The sequence below is a fragment of the Sylvia atricapilla genome, chromosome 26, assembly GCF_009819655.1.
Source record: "Sylvia atricapilla isolate bSylAtr1 chromosome 26, bSylAtr1.pri, whole genome shotgun sequence".
Taxonomy (NCBI): domain Eukaryota; kingdom Metazoa; phylum Chordata; class Aves; order Passeriformes; family Sylviidae; genus Sylvia; species Sylvia atricapilla.
Genome location: NC_089165.1, coordinates 242,796 through 267,430, shown reverse-complemented (window position 1 = coordinate 267,430; position 24,635 = coordinate 242,796). Strand labels below are relative to the sequence as shown.

Below are 24,635 nucleotides of genomic sequence, written 5' to 3'. Positions count from 1 at the left end.
ATGAGTAAGCAATCTCTCCAATATAATTTGTCCTGACATTCAGCTGAAACAGTGCTTTGAAAAATGCAATCACTATCTCACCTTCCGCTCACTGGTTTACAAGGCTTTGCTCACACTGAGTTTGGACCCAACAGTATCACTAAAATGCAGGATCAAATATGGATATGCCTTTGTTTAGAGATAAGACTTTCAAAAGAAGATACAGAAAGAAGAGATAGAATGGTTTAACAATGAAGACATGAGTGAAGTGGCTACAAGAGATCTAGAACATACAGCATGCAAGTTTTCCTAAAGCATCAAAACCTTTCTGATGTGCAGAAAAGCAACAAATTCTCCAAGGTCCTGGGGTGTAGAGAGGATTTTTACAGGTCTCTTCTAATCTGCAACCTCTGTTGAGGTTGCAGTTAAAGGGCATTTATACAGCATGAGCATTAAAATAGAAGAAAAAATAAAAGGTGTATAAAATCCAGGAAGATCCCTGAACTGAAGTGTCCTATTGCTTGAGGCCAGACATCACACATTAGTGATCTTCTTTCACACTGTAGTCTGCTTCACACTGCAGTACAACTCCCACTCTACTTGCCAGCTTGCACATCTGCTCAACTGGCTTTTACATCACAGGAAGATATTTATATTCTTCCCGAGACTTTTGGTTCTTGCTACAAACACATGGAGCCAACTGCCCATCTAATGGCAACACAGGGCTGAAGACAACATGTGAGCAACATGCCAGTGCACATGATGGGTTCTGTCAGAGCCAAGCTAGAGCTCAGTGTAGGTATAAGGAGACCTGCTGGGAAATAGAGCTATGAAGCAACAAGGAGAACAGGAAATACAGCTGTGCGGCAGCAAAGGAATCACAGGATATATGGATGTGCAGGAACAATGGAGTCCTAGCCACTCTACTCCTTTGAGTATGTCACTGCAATGCAACAGTTAAAGGAACAAATGCAGAAGCAATGGAGAAAAAGGTGGCATGAAATGCCAGGGACTCTGGGGCCACACCTCACTCCAGAAGGCACCACATTACTCACAGGCCTGCAGATGGATGGATTTGTTCTGAGACAAGCATTTTCACATGGCATGAGCTTAGGAGGAGGCAGGATGTGTTAACTGTATTTTGTGTAATATTATGTTTTGAGATTCACACAGGAAAAACTATTTATTATTTCATCCAGAATAATGTTGTATTTCTGGAATAAGAACATCCATATGGATAGTTATGCTCAAGTAACTAATCTGATAAAAGCTTCATTTCCCTCATCAGAGACACCTTAAAATCCTTTTTCTTCAAACAAGTCAAATCTATTTCTTCCTCAAGCTTTATGCCAGGAACCGGCACTGGAGTAGAACTGCTGTTCATGCTCTAATTTCATCAAGACTGGTTCATATACAGGATCAAAGAGAAAAAGTGGGCAAGGAGACCCTGGATTTTATTTGAACAAAAAGCTTTAAATATCCTGAAAATGGAAAGAAATCTTGGAAAGAGGGAAAAAAAAAAACCCCAAAAATAATGCTTATTTGGGCCAGTAAAGCCAGTCTGGCTGGAACAGTGCCATTAGACTGAAGCTCAGCATCAAAAGCAAGAGGCCAGGATGGTGGCTGGAAAAGGTGACACAAAAAAGGAAGTACACGGAATTCAGTAGTTCTTCTGTATCTTGTAATTTACAGCCAGGAGTTATCATATTTGCAGTAGCCTATTAAAAAGCACTGTGGTAACAGTGTAACAGAATAATCCACTTTCAGACATGGCTTTTCCCACAGTGTCAGTCACAGGTTTATTTGACCTGTGTATACCTAAACATGAATAATCAAATAAACCTGAAGAATCAAATAAACTGTTTCCAAAGTTAAAGGACACAGCTCCAATTCTATGGACAAGTTCTGCAGACTGTTACTCAAGGGCACAGTGCTCATCATAAGAGATCTGCAAGCACCAGTTCTTAAGGCTACAAGAAGACACATTCCCCATACAGTAGCTGTTAAGAAAACTATGGCTCAGGTAAAAGAGGTTTTTCTTCATTTGAGCTGCCTTTCTGAGGCCATTCTTTACAGGAAACAAAAAAAACCCAAAAACCACAGAAAAAATTGTAAATTAACTACAAATTCGTTGCTTCAGTATTTAAGATCACAAAATAATCTTAAATTTACAGGACAATCTTAAAGGAATAAGCAGTCTGAAAACTAGCCCATTAAAAAAAAATAAATATAGAACTTCAGGGAAAAAGCAAAAAGCCTTCACACACTATGTCCGTGTATTATAGAAGCTGTGGGTCAGAAGGGAAATGGTGTCCAGTGGTTGGAAGGTGTGTTGCAAAAATAACTTTACATTGATTGCATTAATTTGCATAACAACAAATTTAGAAAAGGTAATTGTAACAGTATGTCTGAGAAACATAATTTCACTACATACATCTTAAAGAGAGAGAGTCATGATTTACTACATATTTATCCTTCTACTCAAGCAGAGTGGGAAAATTACATTAGAAAGATGGCCAAGTACATCAATGCAGTTATCCCATCAGCCCAAACAGCCAAATCTTCATCCTGTTTTTTTGTGCTAGTCTTCTGATAATGGATTAAAACATAATTCTAAATGTCTATTATCTGAACTTCAGCAACTCGGTCATCCAACTCAAAAAGAGAAAAGTAGCATCTTTGACTTATTTTTAAATGGCAAGATAAATCCTGAAGCTTAAAGCCCCTTTTGTTCCCACCCTGCTTGCATAACAACGCCATCAGTCAGAGCCACTAAACTGACTTTCTAGGTTATATCTGTCAGTTATGATACTGTTCAGAGACCATAATGTCCAAAAGCCACCGAAAACATCCAAACCTTGTCACTTGTCTGATGAATCTAGAGTATGTGAACAACAAGATCAGAGTTCAAGAGTGCAGGTAAAAACAGGATTCTATGCTGGAATCAAATGGTATCCAAATTTTGTATCCAAACTACTAAGTTTGTTTTTCAACAAGTAGTTGAAGAAACATTTGCATTCTTTAGAGCAGTCCGGTATTTTTCCTTGTGCTTAAAGATGAACACTAACCCTTATGGGACTCAGAGTTATTTCCAGAGAAATACAGCAGCAGAAACTTAAGCTAAATGGACACTGTCAGATAAAAAATGCATCCTATTAAAATAAAAATTACCTGCTACCCATACAATGCATTTTTTATAAAAAACATTATTCGCCCATCACTCCTTGTTAGGCTTTGCCTTTGGGCACTTGAATGCTGCACTACTTACATCCTTAACAGAAGCAGTTCCTTTGAACTGTTTAAAAGTCATTAAACTATTTCTGCTCTATTTTGCAAATATTGCTCCTTCGGATACCTGACAATGCCTCTTTGAACCTAAGAGAAGTATGAACAAGCTATATCTAGTTCTGACTAAAAAGGTCAACATTTACATGGGATAACCTTTAAAACCCCCAATATTTATCACTGCCAAAAGTACAAATATGTTTTACTTCTAAAATCTTAATCAAGTATTTTTAAAGCTGAATATGTCAAAAGGATTCAATCATAAATACTGAATATCACAATTTGTGTCCATGATTTAACTTGTGACAATAGCAAAATCCCCTAAAAACAGTTTGAACTCTGGGTTTGACACTTCTAACTTAGGATGGTATATATATTCAGGGAGCAGAACCCACCATTCTCCATCTTCTGAAATGGAGCTCAGGTGTGACAGACCCAGATGTTTTACCATTAGGCTGTCAAACCTTGGAGAAAGACACAATGGCAAGGTCCTAAGTCAAAAATGCCTAAAATGAAGCTTCCCTGTGCAATTGCAATTGCGGAGCAGCACTTGGAATGAATCTGTGGTCTAATTTTCCTAAGCTGGGAATTGCTGAGGATACCTGGCAAAATACTAGCATTTCTACAACTGTGGAGGAAACACTCTGTGAATCTCTCCCGGGGCCCTGTAGATGAACATACTTCATTAAACTTTATTTTCTGGGGGGTATTATACTGGTTATATATGTAATTATAGATTTACCATACACTCAAGGAGTCTCATCTCATTTTAGCTAAAAATCTCTCTTCTGCTTTAGGTTTCTATGCAAGACTTTAAATTCTGTATGGAGAAAAACATTGTATTCCAATATAATGTTTCAACAAAGAGGGAAAAATAAAGAAATCTATTAAAAATCCTGTCAGTTTTGTTCAGTAAAGTTTTTTTTTAAATTTTTTTTATAAAAATGTACCAAGGAGTAAACTTCAAAGAAATCAGGTGATGCATATAAAAATAGTTTTCAGTGGCTCTGGAAGGAAAAAATAGCAAAAATAAAAGGAAATAAATGAAGGGGAAAAGCGCAAATAATAGTTTCTTTCTTCTTTTTTCACATCACTGAGCATCCTCTAGAGGTTGTTCTGGGATCCCCCTAAAATAAGATAGACAGAGTTAAATTCAGTTCTTACCAGCTATTCAGACTGCAAGCCTAGACTCTGGTTCTCATCTCAGTTGACAAAAGCACTTTTTTAGTAGTTTAGTTACATTAAGGGCACATCACTGCATGAGAGGAAGTAGAGTACATGCCCTGGTCTGCTGCCAGGACCGACACACTGCTCCTCTGGTTGTGGTTTCCTGTGATGGGTTGACTGGTTTGTCTCCATATTTCCAACAGTGATAAAGATGACAAATGAAAACTGTGATGTCATTAGCTTGAGACAGCAAGTTCCTTTATTTCAAATGCTGATTCCATATGAGAGATCTATCTGGTGTATAGTTGCTTTTTTGGGTAAGAAAAAGCATTGTTTTATACTACAAATACAGTGCTCAATCTTTGGGCCCAAAAAAGCTTTGGGAACTAACCTGCAAACCTGCAGAGAATGGGTTACTCATGAAAAGAGCTACTAACGGATCAGAAGAACAAATCCCTTGATTTCAAATTTAAAATATTTTCTGATATCACCTATATATCTTTCTCCTTTTTTTGCTCTCTCAACTGCTGGTTGCTTATTTTACATTATTAAGCTAAAGGTTATCAAAACATACAGGTGGTATCATTAAGAAAAAAAAAGTTTCAGATGTAGATGGTATATTGTATTAGAAAATAAACCAACAAGCTGAAATTTACAGCAAGACCACCACCCTCATTCCTGGTTTTCAGTGGTTATCTGGTAATATTCTGCTTCCAGCAAGAATGCCCCAGCTCTGTTGCAGAGCAACAGGTACTTGGAGGAACACTGCCTACTAATGCTGCAAATGTGTGATCTGAAGCACAGATACCCTGAGCTGGCATCAGCCACTGCCTGAGCTGTAGCAGGATGGATCCCAGTAGTAATTCCTGGCAGCACCACTCACATTGTCCTCTCTTGGTGCACTGCAATGTTGCAAGAAACCACTGGAAGAAAGGATCAGGAAGCTCAGAGATGACAAACTGAAGGGGGATCCCTCCCCTAAATCTTATTGTCTGATTGATCCAACTAAGGAGGCACAAGTTAAACATCTGGTCTGCATCTGATTACCTGTTGGTTGAAAAGGTCTTCCTCTCCATATTCTGCTTCATCTTCTTCCTCTTCATTTTCTTGCATGACTACTGATTTAGTAACACTTCTCACTGCAACTTCCTACACAAAATGACAGATAAGAAGATGGCCAGGAGTCTTTATCTATCCTTTAAGTTTTTACTATACCGTCCTTTATAATATCCTCCTTAAATTTTGGAGAGTTTAAAGCAGCTTGGCCTAGATTTAACACTAGCTATGCAAGCAAATACTGGCAATATCCTGCAAATCACAACATCATTCCTATTTCTGTGAACTAAAAGGCATGGTAATGTAATTCAGCCACTTGAATTTTCTTTCGCTACCCTGGGATTTAAGAGGAAGCAGACATGTTTCAGGTGATAAGAAGTCAATTTTACACAAGGTCACAGCACACACAGGTAGGAGCTGTCTGAGATACAGTGTCATGTGAGAAACTAAACTTTCTTAGTATGATTACATAACACAAAGAATAGTCCCAATTTCTAATAAATGTTCAGTGTCAACTGCATATGTTGGTTATCAGCATGGTCTTACAAACCAGGCACTAAAAAGAATTCGAAAACCCAAGGAAGCTTCCTATATATTACTAAGTTATTTTTAACACTTCTAAATAGTAAGAAATTCTCTTCTGCCTACTCGAACCATGGAAATCACAGGTGAAAATCTCTAGTTGTGGAAAAAGTTGCCCTCAACACACACTCCTAAGCAGGGATACTAAAGGTAACCATAGTGAAAACAGACATGGATTTGAAATTTTTTCAGATACTAGTTTGACCACACCATTTGAATACTGAGAGTGTTAGTTTTCTATTTGTACAAATTACCCCCCTCCTACCTCATCTTGCCCACAAAGTTCTTCTAGAAAACTGCCAGAGAGAAAGGCAACACAAAAACTGATACAACTGTGGTCTGTTTCCTTTTCCTACTGCTATCAGATTGCTGGGATAATGGCATGCTTATGAGTAACAGCCAAGGCACAAATCTCCCTTGCAAAAGTCATCTGCAGGGATGCTTGTAAAAAAACTAACTGCAGGCAGATGTAGGACAATGCAGAATGCTCAGGAACCTTTGCCAAATGAGAACTTATGATATACTTCTAAAATGGAAAGGACAGCTATCTTCCTACTTGAAAATTTACATTACACTTCAGAACATCATAGGAACTATATAATGGAATTGTGAATTGCCAGAAATGCTTCTTTTCTTTGTCTCTTCTAAAAGTACACACTCAAATTCCAAACAAATTCTCTACCAGCAGGTATTCTTCTAAAATAGGAAAAAAGTGTCTGTGGGCATAATCATGATGATCACAGTTTTCAAAAGTATCCCCAAAATGTCAGATATGTACCGGTATCTAATTATTTCAGTGTTACAAACTGCCATATTAGAAGACAACAGTGGAGATCTCACAATCAGGATTTTGTTATTGCGTCATGTCACCCCACCCTCAAATTAAGAGTTTGGGAGATAACCCAGCCCACGGACACAGCCTACCTCTCCTTCAGAGTTTACGAGGCAAGTGCGGATATTTCCACCAGTGCCCCAGCTGCCTTGATTCTTCCACACGAGAACAGAAGGGGGACTATGAGATACGCCTGCATCTGCACCCCAGATCTAGAGAGAACAGTCTGTAGTTAGCTCAAATTTTCTCTTTTAAATATACATATCCCCCCTAATTCTCCTACTTCTCTCTACATACGAGGTTTCTTTTCTGAATTCCAGTGGCAGTTTTACCCTACTTTTAAATACATTATTCCTTGTGGTCAGGTATTAAACAAATGTAATATTGCAGTCATTAATTCTTTTCTGAACAAATTTCTCCTACACTGTCTCAATAACCACACTGTATGGAGCCAAGGCAAAAAGCAGCATGAGTCTATCAGTCTTTTACATGCATCTGACCAACTAATACTTAAGTAGAAATAGTTCCAAGTGATTAAAAGATTCATTTGTTTCTTCCTAAAAGAACATCCGTTGCAGACTGAAAATAAAATGCATAATTATTGCCAAGCAGCTGTTCTACTACCGTCAATACTGAGAATGTCCAGTCTTAACTACAGTCTACTAGTCTGGATGAATGCTCTGAACTGTTCCAAATTCTTTAAGAGGTTGAGTAGGATTAGGGTTCTAAACCTGGGCAAAGGTGTTTGGAAACAAATAGTCCTTGACTAATCCCCCAAAATACCTTTCTCTTCAACTTCCTCTGTGCCCAAAATAATGGTCTTAAATACTCAAGTACTAATACGGAAATTCACTTTTTGTTTTGCATTTTTAAAACTGAAATTCTGCTCCTCTAGAGTGAGATCCATGAACCCAAATGTTATGCACCAAATCAGGCTGTACCAGACTTCAAGATTTCCAATTGCCACAGCATCAAAAGAATATGTTGCTAACATACTGTAAATCCAACTTACTGTAACAGTCTGCCCAGCTCTAAGGACATACTTAGGAGTAAATTTGTAAGCAATTTCTTCTCCATCTCCAATTTGTCTTTTCAGTCTCCAGTTACCCAAAGACTGATCCTAATGGAGAAAGTCAGAAAGTCATTCAGAGTGAACAAAACAGAACAATCAGACATCAGAGTCTAGGTCTTTGTTATTAAAATAACGAGAATATAATTTTATATGGTTGTTAGACATTTGCATCCTACCTTGAAAGTATTTGCCTATATCCAGTCAGAGTCTAAAGTGTAAATCTCAGAAGGTCATTCAGCAAAATTTTAAAAGACATTTCACACATCATCCATTCACACATCCATTTCACACAACAAAGTTCTGCTAGACAGCAGGATTTTTCTGTGAGCAATGTCCTAGCATGCATTTACACATCTGGGACACAAATTGTATTCTCTTCCTGCAGGCTGTTAGCCCACCATTATGTTCCACTTTTCAAAGCCCCCATTAATTCCTGGAGGATGTTGCACCTTGAGATACTCTCCTGTGCTCCACATGGCTGCACCTACTCATACTGCAAAGGGCTATGTATCATCTCAATTTAGCTTCTCCCTTGTTTTCTATGTGTTCTGCTGATACTCACCTTCTCAGAGTTGTTCTTAAGCTGAACATATTTGCCCTCCAGGTCTATCTCTTCTATGCTGATATTTCCTGTAGCTGAAGCTTGCTGGGACATTTGAAAGCTACTGCTACTGCTGCTGCCACTGATACTTCCAGTGCCGATCCCACTTGTTCCACTGCCAGAAAGCTCCTCTGCTTCAATACGTTTTCTCTTGCCTCGGGAAGAGCGAACAACTGAAGTGCTGCTGCCGCTGCTGGAGGTAGCCCGAGAGACTGTGACACGGGATGAGGGACTTGGAGAGAGCTTCAACCTTAACAGAACCAAGAAAGCATTTTAATTAACTCAGAGAACCACTGACAAAGCTACAATACCCTCAAGTAATCAGACTGTAATTTGCTTGGAGGCTGACAGCAGCGTCACTCTGTATGTCAAGAGGACTGCACGCATGAGGAGGAGGGGGCTACCCATCCCTGAGGAATGTTCTGGCAGTATGATCATGTGACATGGAAAGCAGTGCTACTGCGAGCAACACAGATTTCTTACCCCTCCCGCCAGTACAGCTACTACTAAATACACTATTCTTGGGCCCCATGATTTAAAACCACAGAAATACAAGCACTTGAAAAAAAAGTTAAAAAGTGTCATCATGCAGCACCTACAGGATGGCCAGGGTCTCAGGCCCAGCCAGCACGGGTTTAGGAGAGGTAGGTCATGTTTGACCAACCTGATCTCCTTTTATGACCAGGCAACCCACCTGGTGGATGCAGGAAGGGCTGTGGATGTTGTCTATTTGGACTTCAGCAAGGCTTCGGACACTGTCTCCCACAGCACACTCCTGGATAAACTGGCAGCCCAGGGCTTGGACAGGAGCACTCTGTGCTGGGTTGAGAACTGGCTGCATGGCCAGGCCCAGAGAGTGGTGGTGAATGGTGCTGCATCCAGCTGGCGGCCAGGCACCAGCGGTGTCCCCCAGGGGTCTGTGCTGGGGCCAGATCTGTTCAGTATTTTCACTGATGACATGGATGAGGGTATTGAATCTTTCATTAGTAAATTTGCAGATGACACTAAGCTAGGAGCATGTGTTGACCTGTTGGAAGATAGGATGGCTCTGCAGAGAGATCTGGAACAGTTGGATGGATGGGCAGAGTCTAAAAAGGTGAAGTTTAATGAGTCCAAGTGTCCAGTCCTGCACTTTGGCCACAACAAGCCCCTGCAGTGTTACAGGCTGGGGATGGTGTGGCTGGACAGTGCCCAGGAGGAAAGGGACCTGGGGGTTCTGGTCAGCAGCCGGCTGAACATGAGGCAGCAGTGTGCCTAGGTGGCCAAGAGGGCCAATGGCACCTGGCCTGGATCAGGAATGGTGTGGCCAGCAGGAGCAGGGAGGTCATCCTTCCCCTGGACTCAGCACTGGTCAGTCCACACCTCGAGTGCTGTGTCCAGTTCTGGGCCCCTCAGTTTAGGGAGGACGTTGAGATGCTTGAACCCGTCCAGAGGAGGGCCAACAAGGCTGGTAAAGGGCTTGGAAGAGAAGCCATATGAGGAATGACTGAGGGAGCTGGGGCTGTTTAGCCTGGATAGAAGGAGACTCAGAGGTAACCTTATCACTCTCTACAACTACCTGAAAGGTGGTTGTAGTGATGTGGGGGTTGGTCTCTTTCTCCGGGCAGCAACTGATGGAAGGAGAGGACACAGTCTCAGGCTGCGTCAAGGGAAACACAGGTTGGATATCAGGAAAAAGTTTTTCATGGAGTGAGTGATTAAATACTGGAATAGTCTGCCTGGGGAGGTGATGAAGTCACCATCCCTGGATGTGTTTAAAAAAAGACTAGATGTGGCACTCGATGACATGATCAAGTTGAGGTGTTAGGGCTGGATTTGATAGTATATATAGGGTTAAAATTAAAATTATTTCGGCAGCTGCAAAGCTGGGGAATACAACCTCAGCTTCACTGCGACCAGAATGCTGCTTTCATGCTATTGTTTTAACCAAATCAAGTATAACTTTGCCTGGGTAATCGCGGGGAGGAAGGATTAGGACGATTTGTACTTAGGCCTATACATCTAAGAAATAAAGCTGTTCTCTACTAGGTCGGGTGGAACTATACCTAATCATCATATGATAGATTATATAATTGTAACGATTGTTGGTAGCTGAATGTGATTATTACCTTAAACCAGAATCATGAGAATCATAAGGGAAGATATTTACCAAAAATTCATGCTTGGGTGTATACAATAGAACAATGGGAGGGCTTAATGATTAATATAGAGTTGTATAACGAAAAAGACTATAATACTGTACATCTTCTGAGCCCTTGTTGGAGTTGGATTTGGGTCTGTGCCCCGACTCCCAGAGCTCTTCAATAAAGCACCTTGTAGAGTCATTCCAGGATTATGTGTTTCCTATGCTAACACGTTGGACTCGATGATCTTGAAGGTCTTTTCCAACCTACACATTCTGTGAGATGACATGAAGACCAAGCACAGAATGATGTATTCCACTGTACTGCAAGACCATTACAAAACCCCAAAATAAGGACAGTGTTCAGTTGAGAACAAGTGTTCCATGCAACAACATTGTGGTGTGAAGCCAATATAACTTCAGTGAAAGAAAACCTGGGCATTCTTGCTCAAGTGGTAAAAAAAATAAATGCAAGAAATGAAAATAACACTTGTCAGTCCTTAGAAAAGCTATTATAGAAAAGAAAGTGGAATCTTTACACACCTTTCCTCTTCTCCTTCCAGAAGTTTTCGGTAGGCGCTGATCTCCATGTCTAGCGCTAATTTAACATCAAGCAGTTCTTGGTACTCCGTAAGCTGAAGCTGCATCTGATCCCTCATGTCTGTCATTTCCCTCTCCTTTGCATCCAGCATCTTCCTAAACTTCTCCCGCTCACCAGCCATCATTTCCTCCAGTTCCCGAATGCGATCTTCTGCTGCACTGGCCTAGGCACACAGCACAAGAAAAAGCCCATCTGGCATCCATGCAGGTCCACTCAAAAAGTTAACACCTTTCTCCCTCCCAAATGAACATAACAAAGATTTCTCTGTGTAAAATCCAGGAAATATGAAGGCTCAGAAGTGTTAATATATTCACACAAAACAGCTGTGTGTTTAAGATGAAAGCAAATTTACTCCTTTACCTGTTTCTGAAGACCAGAAAGCTGATAGCTGAGAGCTTCTATCCTCATGCGAGCCTCCTTCAGCTCCTCTCGAGCTGCACCAGCAGCTTTGTCATTTTGGTCAGAGGACAATTTGGCATTCTCCAGCTGAAAAGAAAGTTTTATACAGCTCACTTGTAGTGTTAGAAATTCTGTAATATCCTTTTGGTAAAAAAATAGCAATTATTTATTTTAAAAAATTTTAAATGGTCTAGTAAGTTTAGGATAAGAACTGCATAACTTTAAGGAATGCCATAAGGATTGAAGGAAAATCTATTTCAGATCTGTTCCTATAGTATTTGCTTATGCTGTTAAAAAATACTCTATTAGCCCTTCCATTACACAAGCAACCTCAGTTTCTAAAAAACTGACCATGTGCTCTGCTTGTTTGTCCTAAGGCAAATCACACTGGGTGGCAGCAAACGCTGCCTACCTAATCCATGTCCTGGTCCAACAGTTTCCTGGATGCCCAGAGATTAATTCAATAAAATATTCCATGAGTATTATGTCTTTCCTGGCTATTTGCAACTCAGGGACTTCCTCAGTCAGAGACAGTATTTTGCTTCTTACTATCTCTCAGTGGATTTCTCAGGCAGGAATTTGTCTCTGCTTTCTCAGGTTTTGGGGCAATGAGTTTAGCTCTGTATTAAAGAACAATAATTTTTGTTTCTTCTCAATCTGGACATTTCTCACTGGACATTCACTGTCCCTGTTCCTACTGAAAAAATAATAAACAATCACTCCTCATTCACCTTCCCCCATGCTATTTATGCTTTTACAGGCATCCACTGTATCTTTCACTTCTCTTAATGCATCTCTTTTCTAGGTGAAGTTTTATTTAAAATTTTCTCATGCATGACTTGTTTCTGTCAGTCTGCTCTGTATTACTCTGCCTTTGCAAGAAGCAATAAAACTACCTGCGGCACTGCAGATGTCATCCTGTTCCAGCGGCAAAACAACGGGCTTGGTTTTATTTTCTTTCCCTAATAGTTGCCACTATAGGATTTGTTTTTAATTTTTTGTTAAATTTACCTAGTGAACAAGCTTAATTTCTAGTGGTTAATTTTAACCTAAACAGAGAGAGCAAAACCAGAACTCTTATATGGTAAGTCTCATGAAAGCAGAAGGCTAGAAAAAGCACCTTTTGCATGCCTTAGAGCTGGACTTCAACGATTTTGCCACATATTGTGATTTTATGTTTGTTAAATTTTGTTTATTAATTGGGAGATAGGACTTTGGGAGAAAAAGGTAAAACAGTACAATTTAAAAGTAAAAACACAGAGAGAAAACTATGATTTTCAGTCAGTTGCTACTACTTAAATATGATTGCACATTACATTACTTTGGGAGAGGAGCCTCTCTAGAGTTACGGAGAACATGCTACAAGAAAAGGTCTGGTGGCTTTCAAGGCCACAGATCTGCAACTGCTCAGAATTTTTGAAGATTCTGTGTAGTTTTACTTATATAACAGTTTTTTTAAGCTGTTTATGGGCTTTTACATGTTTGTTTTAAGAATGCTTTTTTAGTATAAAACAGGGATTTTTTTTAATTTGCCTTTATTTTAAAAGAAATAGAGACCTCTTTGTTCTTTTTCAGGAGTTAGGGACATATTTTATTTAAGAATTTTAATTAAACCTTTTGGCTAGAACTTGCATTCTCCCAAGCAGTATTAGGATATTACAAAAACAGTCTATGTTTCCATAATTTAGATCTAGAGAAGCCCAGTCAAAAATGTCTACTGCTTCTATTTTATTTTCTAATAGTTTTTTTTAGTTCTTTTACTGACTTTGTCTCAGTGCTGTTTTTTTACATTTTAAATCACTCTGTTTTTTACAGAAGAAAAAAAAGAGTTAAAGTTTTTGCTCAAAGTTTTTTTTCTCCCCAGCAAATTCTTAAAACTTCAAAGCCACAAGTAATAGTAGAAAAGAAGAAAAAAGTTGCTCAAGAACACTAATAAACAACTCTCCTCCACCCCTGGTCAAATCTAAAGCAACTTAAATTTGCATTAGCTCTCTTGAGCTTTAAGAAAGTTCTTAAAAAGTCTCTCCTCCTTCAGACTAGTGGCTCTGACAACTATTGTCCAGAGCACAGTTACCGTAGTCCTGGTGCAGGGCCAGACCACTGGTTTGCAGTTTTCCTCCTTCTCTCCCCATCAGAAAAGCCAAAGAAAGAACAGAAGAAACATGACCAGCCTCAACCACTCTCCCCCAAGGCCCCAAGGCCTGGCCCCAGGGGTCCCAGCCCAAACCCTGACTCACAAGATGTTACCTCCCTGCTGGCCAAACAAGAAAAAAAAACAAGTCACCTAAAACCTGTAATTCAAGACTGTGTTTCCAGAAACATAAAAACACTTCCATTTGTCAGCCAAGCTGTCAATTACAATCTATGCTAGAACTTCATTAAGAGAAAAAACTTTTCACATTCATGCTAAACTACCACACCACACCATGGAATCCACTCAAAAACTAAACTGATCCAATTCTAAGAACAGTTACAAGCAGAAGATGTTTAGCCACACAAAACAAAGGTTTATAAAATCAATCTTCATTAGTTCTGCTGTTCATTAGGTTCTGAGCAGCACATACAGATGCTTCTTGAACCTACAGATTTTGAAGGAACTTCAAATACATACTCCACTACTTCTTGTAAAGTTGAAAAATAAAAACTATTTGAAGTCTTACAACCATTCGCTACCTTACAGTCATGCTAGCATAGTTCCAAATGCTCAGAATTTCTATTGCTTATTATCACAGATCATGATGATATTTCTTAGAAGCCCTTTTCAAGTATTCAAAAGTCACAATGAAGTCTCCCTAGAGAGTTCTCCTGCCCAGCCTGAACACCCCAGCTCTCTCAGCTCTCTTTCATGAGAGCTGCTCCAGTCCTCAGATCACTTCTGTGGCCTCCTCTGGACTTTCTCCAGCTGCTCTACATCTGTCCCATGCAAGAAGCTTTGACTTCGACTTTGAGCTTTTACCCAAAATCATCTCATCCTGGAGCTGCTCAGTAGCTAAACCTAATAATCTGCTTTGACATCATATTCCTCCCCAGCTTTGGCTCTCTAACAGGACACATTTTATTCAGAAATCACAGAATGAGTTCAAAGCTAAACCACTTTCCCTTCATATTCCAACTTAATCCATAACAACCACCTTTATGCAGGAAAAATCAGCTTAATTTGTTCATTCCCCTGTTTAAAGCGTGCCACTTTTTTATTCTCTAAATCTGTATGTTGCAGCCTTCCTTAACTTTTTTTTTCTACTAAGCATCTTCTATCCTGGATCTCCTTCAGACTGCGACAAGTCAATCCAAATGGATCCTTGCATAAACTATTACATGTTCCACAGCTTTGTGAATAATTCCAACACTGCCAACTGTGTTGAGGGTTTTAATTTTAATTTTGGGGCCTTAGTATTTATTATCTATAGTGTTACTGCCGTAAGTAAGAGTTAAGTATTTGTACACCAGCATTTCTCAAACCAAATCATCAACTGAAAGAATTCAGAGGGAGTCTCAGTGAAGGGTTGGGGAGAACAGTGTTATCAGTACCATCATTCTTTCAGTACAAGAAGTGGCTGTAACTTTGACAAGTATTTTCAAGAGCCAGAATTGGCAGGATGGGGCTCTGAGCAACCTGGTATAGTTTAAAGATGTTCCTGTTCAAGGCAAGGGGCTGGACTAGATGGCTTTTCAAGGTCCCTTCCAGCCCAAACTTGTTGTCCTGACCTTTTTCAGCCTTCTAACGTTTGCATTTTTGTAGTGGAGTTTCTCACAGACTTTCATGTAAAGCAAAGTAATGTTACTGTAAACTGTTCTTGTTTATTGGTTCTCTCTTGAGGAGAGACAATTGATGGACTTCTAGTTTGACCAGTGTGGTTGGAGAGGTGTGAACCTCATTTGTCCAATCCATGGTCATTGTCCAAAACCTATACAAACCGAAGTAAGAAAATAAACTTCTATCCTTTTGCCCTGAAGATCTGACTGCGTGCATGTCATTTATTTTGTGTCCTATAGCGACACAAACCATTCTATGATTTCCAAATTATAGACCATGGTTTTCATCACTGAAGCTGGTCAAGAAAGGTCTGATATCTTGCCTGAAGATTCCCTGTCACCAAAGAAATCACAGCTGCATCTAGTAGCAATTTTCCAGTCCAGAACTAACTTAGATCATTGAAATATGGCCAGGCTTAGATATATTTAAACGTGCATTGGCATGATTAAGAACCCTGCCAGGACCACAGTAAGAGTGAGGTGACAATGCACCTTTAGATAAGAAGCCCCTTTCAGTTTATCTATATCAGTTTGCAAGCTCACTGCATTCAAGCAAAAGCCCATACTGAGACACACCCACTCCCAAACTCTCCAATCCCCCCTCCAGCTTCTTATACACAACACACTGCACATATTGCAAGTCTTCCCTACCCCCTCCATTTGTGAAGAAAAAGTGATCTACTGATGTAAAAAAAGAACCCTTAGAGCAGAAGACATTGTCTAATCAGCTACTGCAGGACATCCACTATTCCCACTGTGTCTTCTGCAGAGAGCAACAGCTCCACATGTTTTCTCACTAACTGACCTCGCTTGGCTAAAGCTATTGCTTGCTATTACCTCTGACTATAACCTCCCTGGAAATGCACCTGCACACAAGTGCCAGCGAAGGCATTTGAACACTGGGACAAAACTTCCTCAAATTATAGTTACTCATCTCTTTAAAAGCAGTAGAGCTGGCAGAAGTGGTTTTTATCTCACGAAGTGGCTTCTGGTCTGACAGTGCTTGGGACAGCAGTTACCTTAGCCTGATACGTCTGCTCCAGCTCCATCTTATACAGTTTGACTTGCTCATCATGTTGATTTCGCAGATCCTCCAGAGCCTGAGTCATTTTGGATTCATACTCCTGTTGGCGGCTTGTGTCCACCTCAATCAAACGATGTTCATGTCGTTTCCTTGTCTCCCTTATTTCCTTCACACACACAAAAGAAGATGGACAAATTCCCACACTAAGGCAAACAGTACAAGCAGTTACTTCAGACAACAATTAACTACTGCATTACTAACTATTTAGTATAATGGAGCTACAGTACCATAGGCATTTAAGCCTAGGAACTGCTGCATGCATGAACAGATTCAAAGTCATTCTTCTCATTTGTCAGGATGAAATTCTTAAAAGTGATCCAACTTAAAACCAGCTTCAAAAACAGCCATATACTGTCTAAGTAAAGAACTGTTTTATGGTACAGAAGTCAAAATGGGGGGAAGGGAGGTGGAAAAAAACATTGATTTTTACATAGCAAAGAGATTCCATATGCTGCACTAAAAACCCTGCCCTTCTCAGTATACATCCTGACATTAATAATAGAAGTCTATAAGCAATCAGATGAAAATAAACACCTTGTGTGAACATTATATATATTAAAAAATTGTTACACTGAGAAAAACTGCAGCTTCAAATTTCACTCTTAAGCACATGCAGATCTCATCTATGTTCTATATACTTGATCCCTTCTCACTAGATTTTGGCTAGAGTATTAATAAAGCAGCAAGCCAAGCAATCATGAAGACATAATTTTTATGATCAGAGTTTGTACTATGAAATTTTAATTTTTAGAAATGTAAAAGTTTTCTGCACTTAAGAACTAGTAAGGTAAGGCTTATTCATGCACTTATTCATCCAGAGACCTGGCCACGTCTGAATGTGCGGTATGAGAAAAACAATTTCTTCCTTCAGGGCAGGACAAACAACCAAAGTGTGATTTTCAGTGCTGGGAAGAGGCCTGAAGTTAGCAGCAGGGCCATGAGGAACAGAGCAGGCGAAGCAAGGCTCAATTTTGCTAGACTGGAGTCATAGCAGGCTAACACATATTCAAAACAACTTTACTAGCTGTTTTGCAGAAATGCTCCTCATCTAAAACCAGATCCCTAGAAACATGTCCTTCTACTAGCAGCAATGTGATCACTATCAGAAGTGATATGGAAGAAGCTTTTCTTTCTGTGGTTAATTTTTACACCAAAAAACTAGCAAGCAGCAGTCTCTCAGTAACTGTAGGCAATGACAGCTGAGAAGCTGAAGGAATGTCATGGGGGGACTACAAAGGATCAGGTGAAGGGCTGAGCTGATCCAGTAGTTCAACACCACTAGAATAACCAGGCCTCACTTGCCATACTCCCAAATCATTATGTCTCAGTTTTGGACCCTTCAGTGAACCAAATCAATTCACTAACATAAAGGAAATTGGTTTCTTTATTGCTTCATGTGTTGAGTTGGTGCATACAAGAATCAAAGAGCTTCAGGGATGGTGAAAGAATACACCCTTGAGCACAGCAAGTTTTAGGATTAGCTTCTGCTGTCTCATTTAGCTTCACCTTTAGTCAATAGCAACACATTCTCCCCAAGAAGTGTTATTTTAAGGTCCTACAACCAAACAAAGATGTGTCACTGCAGTCAGTGTATCAATCCAACCACTCTAGGGCATGGAAGCAAAAATGTACATCTAAGGGTGATCTCTTTGGTTGGTTTCTTTGCCCTGCTCCAGCCCCTGTCCCTTGTCCTTAGCCACACAGCCCTTGTCCCATCCCTTAAATCAGTCTGAGCACTTATTTGGATTCTGTGGCAAAACAACTCAGCCACAAAGCAGTCAACAATTAAACTCAACCAAAAAGGTATTAGTATCTTTCTACTTCATCTGGTTGAAATGGTTAGGTGAATGGTGAGCCAAGCATCACAGCATCACAGAGTAGGTGAGATGAACAGTGGAAGCACGTGGCGACTGCTCAGCAGCCATTCATTGAATGACCTTGCAGAACCACAAGAGATGGAATCAATAGACATAACACTTTGCATCTTGTACAGAGAGAAAGTCATGCTTACCTTTCTCAATTTCCACTATTACAAAAATTTTGCTCTTCACTAGAACCATTCATTTAACAGGCAGAAAACTACCTCTGCAATAAGCAAGGCAGTTGCATAATGTTCTAGTCAATAAAAACAGGTTATAATCAGGTTCAGCAACCAAAGCTGGTGTAAGGAAAGAGCAGAAAGGTCCAGAGGGAGGGAACAAGATTTTCCCTTTCCCACAGCAGTCAGCTGCCTCCTTGAGTTCACCTGCCCATGGAACAATACTCTTGTCATTTGGCTCTTATACTGACTCCACCACTGATTTACCATATAAAAAGGTGTAAAACCTTTACCTATTTTATTATTCAACAGTTTTATAGGAAGGATAATACTGATCTTCCCTACCTGGACTAGTTAGTTGCTCATAGTCAATTTGATTAAAAGCTACATTAACTTTGGACAGTAGCAAGATTACTAGATTGATAGTACCTCCTCAAATACATTCTTCCTGAAGTCCAGATCCTCTTGCAAACTCTGGCACCGATTTTCCAGGTCCACACGCATTAGTGTCTCCTTCTCCAATTGCTTCTTTGCCACAGCATGACCATCTTCAGCCTAGTAATGAATTTTAAAGATAATTTTGTCTGGATTCCTATCTTCCATCTATAAATGTTTATGGTCTTCATCTGATGTCTTTGGACCAGTTACTTACAATAACAAATCTAATGTCAAGCAATTGATAAAAAGAAAACCAACCCACACCACTGCCAGAAAGAAACACAATAAATAACAAAAGCCTCGCAAAAACCACCACGGCTGTGTGTGTATGTGTGTGCTAAATGATACTTAAACCAAGCTTATATGTTTGCAAGCCAGCTATCTAAAATATAGGATTAGTTCAATACATTCTGACACAGGAGCTGAGAATTTTAAATTCCACAAGCACAATATGTTGCACTTCCTTTTTCTTGCTAGCATGGTCCCACTGGGTACTCCAGCACAAGTGCAACATTATGCAGGACCTTACTAAGGGCAACATTTAATAACCCAACATCCTATGAATATAGAATTTTTCAAACAAAAGCTTCTAATGAGCAAAATGTCTAGAACACTGTGTTGCCTTGGTAATTTTACATAGATTGGTTATAATTTCGTTTTGTATCTAAGAGGGGTAGCCAAAGGTTCAGCAGTAAGCAAGGTGGATCATTGATGTTCAGGCTATAAACTAACTGCAAAGAAAAAAGGGAATTTACGCTACACAGCCTGTCCTGTGCTGAAGCAAGGGAGCATTCCCTACCATACCTTAGCAAGCTGGGCACGCAGATCAGCCACCTCTGCTTCCAGACTGCGTTTCTCATTCAGGACAGTATTAAGTTCTGCTTCACTTCTGTGGAAGAGAACTTCCAGATCCTTGATGCGACCCTGAGCCACAGACAAATCTGCATCTTTTTTCTTGTAGCTGGAAAAACAAAGTACATTATAATTATACATGGGTGCACACCCATCCTGAGCACATCCTGTCCTGTGCTTTTATCAAGACAGCTTTGATCAAGCCCAGCTCATCACTATATATGGCTCCTGCAGTAACCTGCAAATGCTGCTGATCATTCCCTGGAACATTCCCAAAATGTGCAGTCAATACCACGTTCTGTAAATGCATGGCACGGCAAAAAGCATGTCATGGACAGACAAGAGAAAAACAAGAAGGCAACTCTGGCAGCTAAGAGATGGTAATACACACAAGGTGTAAAAAGTAATTTTTCATCTGGCAGCTACACAGCTGCTATCTCTTACTTTGGAGTACAGCCCATGAAACAAAATATATACAATGGCCAAAGACTCCTGAGCATCTCCAGGGTTTTATACCTGATGTGGTCAAGCCTATTCCTCATGATGTACTCCAGTAAAATAAAATAATCCACTATGGAAATGTGATCATCTTTCAGGAATAAACCAGTCTTTCTTCAGCAATATTCATTACAGGCAAAGCATGTCCAAGTGCTTTAAATATCATTATTTGAGCTGTTAAATCCAACTTGCAGATGTGATCAAGGTAATCTTCCGTCTGCCCACCAAAAATTTATCAGTCTTTTTATCTAACATAGTGACTTTCTGCAGCTTTTCTCAGCATGTATCATTATGTTTTTAGGAAACTGCTCTGTTATGTGCTGCAATCCTTCCTTTCTGCTGCTTAAGATCACTGTTCTAGCCTTACACCACACGGGATGGAGAAAACAGGCTTTTTTATTTTCTTAAGTCATCACAGGCAATTTTTCTAGTTTCCTTTCCTCACACTTCTAATCTGTAGATTTGTAGTTTGCACCTGTGGTCCATAAGCTGCTTTTATGGCCCCACAGAAATAACTTTGAAGAGAATTCCGACTACATATAGTAGACTTTTAAAAGCTCTGCATTCAATCTGCAACTCCAAACATGAAAAAAACCATTATGTTTGCAAAGAGAAAAAAAGAAGCTGAAAACCACTGCTCTAAGTTATACAAACCTTCCCACCCAACCCAGATCCTGAAGCTTGGTTCCAAAACTCCTTATCACCTGTACTGTCCTCTTGAATTTTTGATTTGCCTGAATTATTCTACAAAAATCCTCCATTATGGGGTAGTAGTATGCCCTACATATATTTCTTTACATGGTTCAGCATGATGTGCTTCTTTTTCTAACTTGACATCTTTATTTTATGACACGTTCAGCTTGTGTTTTCTCTCTTTATTTCACAAAGATCTTGGATTTTGTTTTCGTTTACCTATAACAAATTTTTCTTATCATCAGTCCACTTTGTCACTGTGAATTCTGTTCTGCAACATAGGTGAAGTGCCTTCAAACTCAGCAGCTTGCAGGAGGCACAGACAAAACAAGGATTCTACTTCAAATACAGTTATTTAGCAGTAATCAGAAGCTCACAAGCGCTGTGTTACATGTGTTGCAAAACAAGCCATTCTGCCTGTGTCACAACCAATCAGACCTGGGAGCCTTCTACCTGTGCAGGATCCAAAGAGCAAATGCTACTTCACTGTGAGCATGGACAGCAGTATGTGCTCACAAGGCCTCCTGATTCCTCCCACCTGCAGAAGCCAGGCAGCAAGCGACTGTTTCCAGGGATAGGAACAAATAGAAGTGTTTGATGTTCAGCTTGACAAAGAACCACAGAGAATTCTTGACAGTGGTAAGTAACTTTGGCCCCCTCAAGGACACTTACAACATTGCAAGCCATTTTAATTTTTATTATCACTTACAATATCAGCCTGGTTTATTGCCTTCATGCAAAAATGTGACATAAGTTTTACAAGGTACAACTCCTTGTGGGGGTCTCTGAGATTTTAAAAAGTTCCCACAAGCAGTCAATGCACCTGGTGTCAATGCTTCAAGGAATACCAAGTTAGGGTAACTCTTGAGAGCTCCTTTTTTCCAGAAAGAGCCAAGTTTGCTCAAGGGAAATGTTTCAGTGACCACAGAATCACAGCATTGTTTGGGTTGGAAGGGACCTTAAAGTCCATCTCATTCACACCCCCATCATGCTCCAAGCCTCATCCAACCTGGCCTTGAACACTTCCAGGGATAGGGCAGCCACAACTGCTCTGGGCAACCCATGCCATGCCTTCACCACCCTCACAGGGAAGAATTTGTTCCTAATATCAAATCTAAACCTACTACCTTTCAGTCTGCAGTAAGACCCTGTTGTTCTGTCCCTACATGTGGGGTAGACAGCAGGCAGAGGAAGCCACAGCATGACATTCACCCCTCTCAGAGCTGCGAGTGTGCAGCTCCAGCAGAAGACTGTTAAAGCAAGCAGAATAATGGCAGCTGACAGATACTGACCTTCAGACCTGGCTTGACCTGGGGAAACATGACACTGGTAAAAATATGATCAGACACTTCATGAACACCAGGGCAGGAGATTTTCCTTAACCATGCCATCACCTCTTTGATCAATGAATGGACGTTATTCACTTCACCAGGTCCGGTTCAACAGTCTGATGGGACAGGGGTGTTCTACCCAAGCAGAAGTGTTGTGCACCTCACCAGTAAATTAACTGTTCCCACCATAGCTCCTCCACTGACCCCCTCCCTCCAGTAGTCAAAAGTTTTGTCAAACAGCTGAAGATGAAAACACAAACACTGGAAGCCATTACAGAGCAAAAAGGATAGAACTATACATCCTACAGAATAATATGAGAATAACTATTTTTACAACATATTTTAATTCTAGATTTAAAAACATGTCCCTACTCCTGATACAAACAAATGAGAAGTTAAGCTGTTCCTTACATCATATAAATGGTGTTCAAACATCCTAAAGATATTTAACCTTTTATAAAGTAAAACTACCCAACTGATTTATTAACCTAGTTATGGGTTGGAAGGAAACTTAAATCTCATCTGGTTCTGCCCCTCCTACGGGCAGGGACACCTTCCATTAGACCAGGTTGGCTTCAAGCCCCATCCAGCCTGGCCTTGAATACTTCCACACAGATGAGGCAGCCACAGCTTCTCTCACGGCATCCTGTTCCAGTGGCTGGATATTATGTTCTTCCCCTAGAGGGTGGCTGGGGCACTGAACAGGCTCCCCAGGGAATGATCACTGCCCCAAGGCTACCAGAGCTCAAGGAAGAGTTTGGACAAGACTCTCAGGCATACAGTGAGATTTTGGGGTGTCTCTGCAGGGACAGGAGTTGACTTGATGTTTTTTGTGGGTCCATTCCAGCTCAGGATATTCCATGATTCTATGATTCAGCGCTTCACCACCCTCACATGGAAGAATTTCTTTCCACTATCCCACCTCATGCTGCCCTGTCAGTATGAAGCCATTTACCCTTGTCCTACCACTACTGCCTCGTATAAAGCCCTCTCCTTCTCTTGGAGCCTCTTCAGGCAGCACTGGAAGTGGCTCTGAGGTTTCCCTGGAGCTTTCTCTTCGCCAGGTGAATGCTCCCTGCTCTCCCATATTGGCTCCAGAGGGGAAGGGCTTCAGTCCTCAGAACACCAGAACATGTGGCCTCCTCTGGACTCACTCCAGCAGCTCCACATTCTTCTGATGTTGGGCCCCCAGAACAGAACACAGTACTCCAGGTGGGCTTGAGGGGGCAAATGACCTTCCTTGATCTGCTGGTCACACTTCTTTTGATGCAGCACATGACAGGATCAGCCTTCAGGGCTGCAAGTGCACACTGTTAGCACAAATTTCGTTTTTCATCCATTGATACTTAGTTCTCCTCAGGGCTGCTCTTGATCCATTCTCCACCCAGCCTGTGTCTGTGATGGAAATAACCTAACATATATGCAGAACCTTACACTTGGCCTTGTTGAACTTCATACGGTTCACACAGGCCCACTTCTCTAGCCTGTCCTGATCTCTTTAGATGGCATCCCTTCCCTTCAGTGCATCAACTGCACCACACATGTTTTGGCTGGCTGTTCTTCCTCGTTAGAAGGAAGTGCTTCCTGCCCCTTGCGCCCCAGTTTCACACTCCATTTCCAGTGGGTTCTCTGGAAATTTAAAGGAGATAAGCTGGTGGCTCCTGAGAAAATAGGAGCCAACAAGGAAACACATGTGAAATGCCTCCAAGAAATTAAGGGGCATTCATCTAAGAAGATGATACTGCCAACAGTATATCTGACATCATACAGTCCAGCTGTTTCTCTACACCAACCCATGCAGGGTGGGCAATAAATAGGAGGAGCTGGAAGCCACTGTGCTGCTGGAAACCTGTGACCTAATTGCTGGTGAAACTTGGTGAAATTAATCTCATGACTGCACTTCAACTATCAACAGCTATAGGCTGTCAAGAAGGGACAGGTGAGGAAGGAGGAGGGGTGGAGGGTTTGCCCTACCCAAGAAGTGCACTGATTGTGAATGGCTGTCTCTAAAGAACAGCCATAAGCATTTTGAAAGCCTACAGGCAAGAATCAGAGACAGAGGCAACAATGGGAACCCTTGTGGTTGGCATCTATTCCTGGCTGACTGATCAAGTGGAGCCTTTTTGCTCCAGCTACAGGAGGCATTGCACTCAGACTCATCCTGCTGCAGGACCAGAGCCATTCTGCTGCAACAGTAGCAGGGCAAGCTGTAAGCACTTAAGGAGGCTGCCAGAGAGCACTTAGGACAGCTT

At 40.7% G+C, this 24,635-nt stretch overlaps 1 protein-coding gene across 1 annotated transcript in view; it reads right to left on the bottom strand.

Moving 5' to 3' along the window:
• Positions 1-3,955: 3,955 nt before the first annotated feature.
• The window catches only part of LMNB2 (lamin B2), a 35,334-nt gene continuing 14,654 nt past the window's right edge, over positions 3,956-24,635 (bottom strand). The window contains exons 3-12 of the mRNA XM_066336379.1: positions 19,814-19,970; positions 19,001-19,126; positions 16,469-16,639; positions 11,658-11,783; positions 11,240-11,460; positions 8,536-8,824; positions 7,914-8,021; positions 6,994-7,113; positions 5,479-5,580; positions 3,956-4,391 (exon numbers count right to left, since the gene is read on the bottom strand). Coding sequence (XP_066192476.1) covers positions 4,350-4,391; positions 5,479-5,580; positions 6,994-7,113; positions 7,914-8,021; positions 8,536-8,824; positions 11,240-11,460; positions 11,658-11,783; positions 16,469-16,639; positions 19,001-19,126; positions 19,814-19,970 — 1,462 coding nt within the window. The 3' untranslated portion in view covers positions 3,956-4,349. The remainder of the gene's footprint in view (positions 4,392-5,478; positions 5,581-6,993; positions 7,114-7,913; positions 8,022-8,535; positions 8,825-11,239; positions 11,461-11,657; positions 11,784-16,468; positions 16,640-19,000; positions 19,127-19,813; positions 19,971-24,635) is intronic.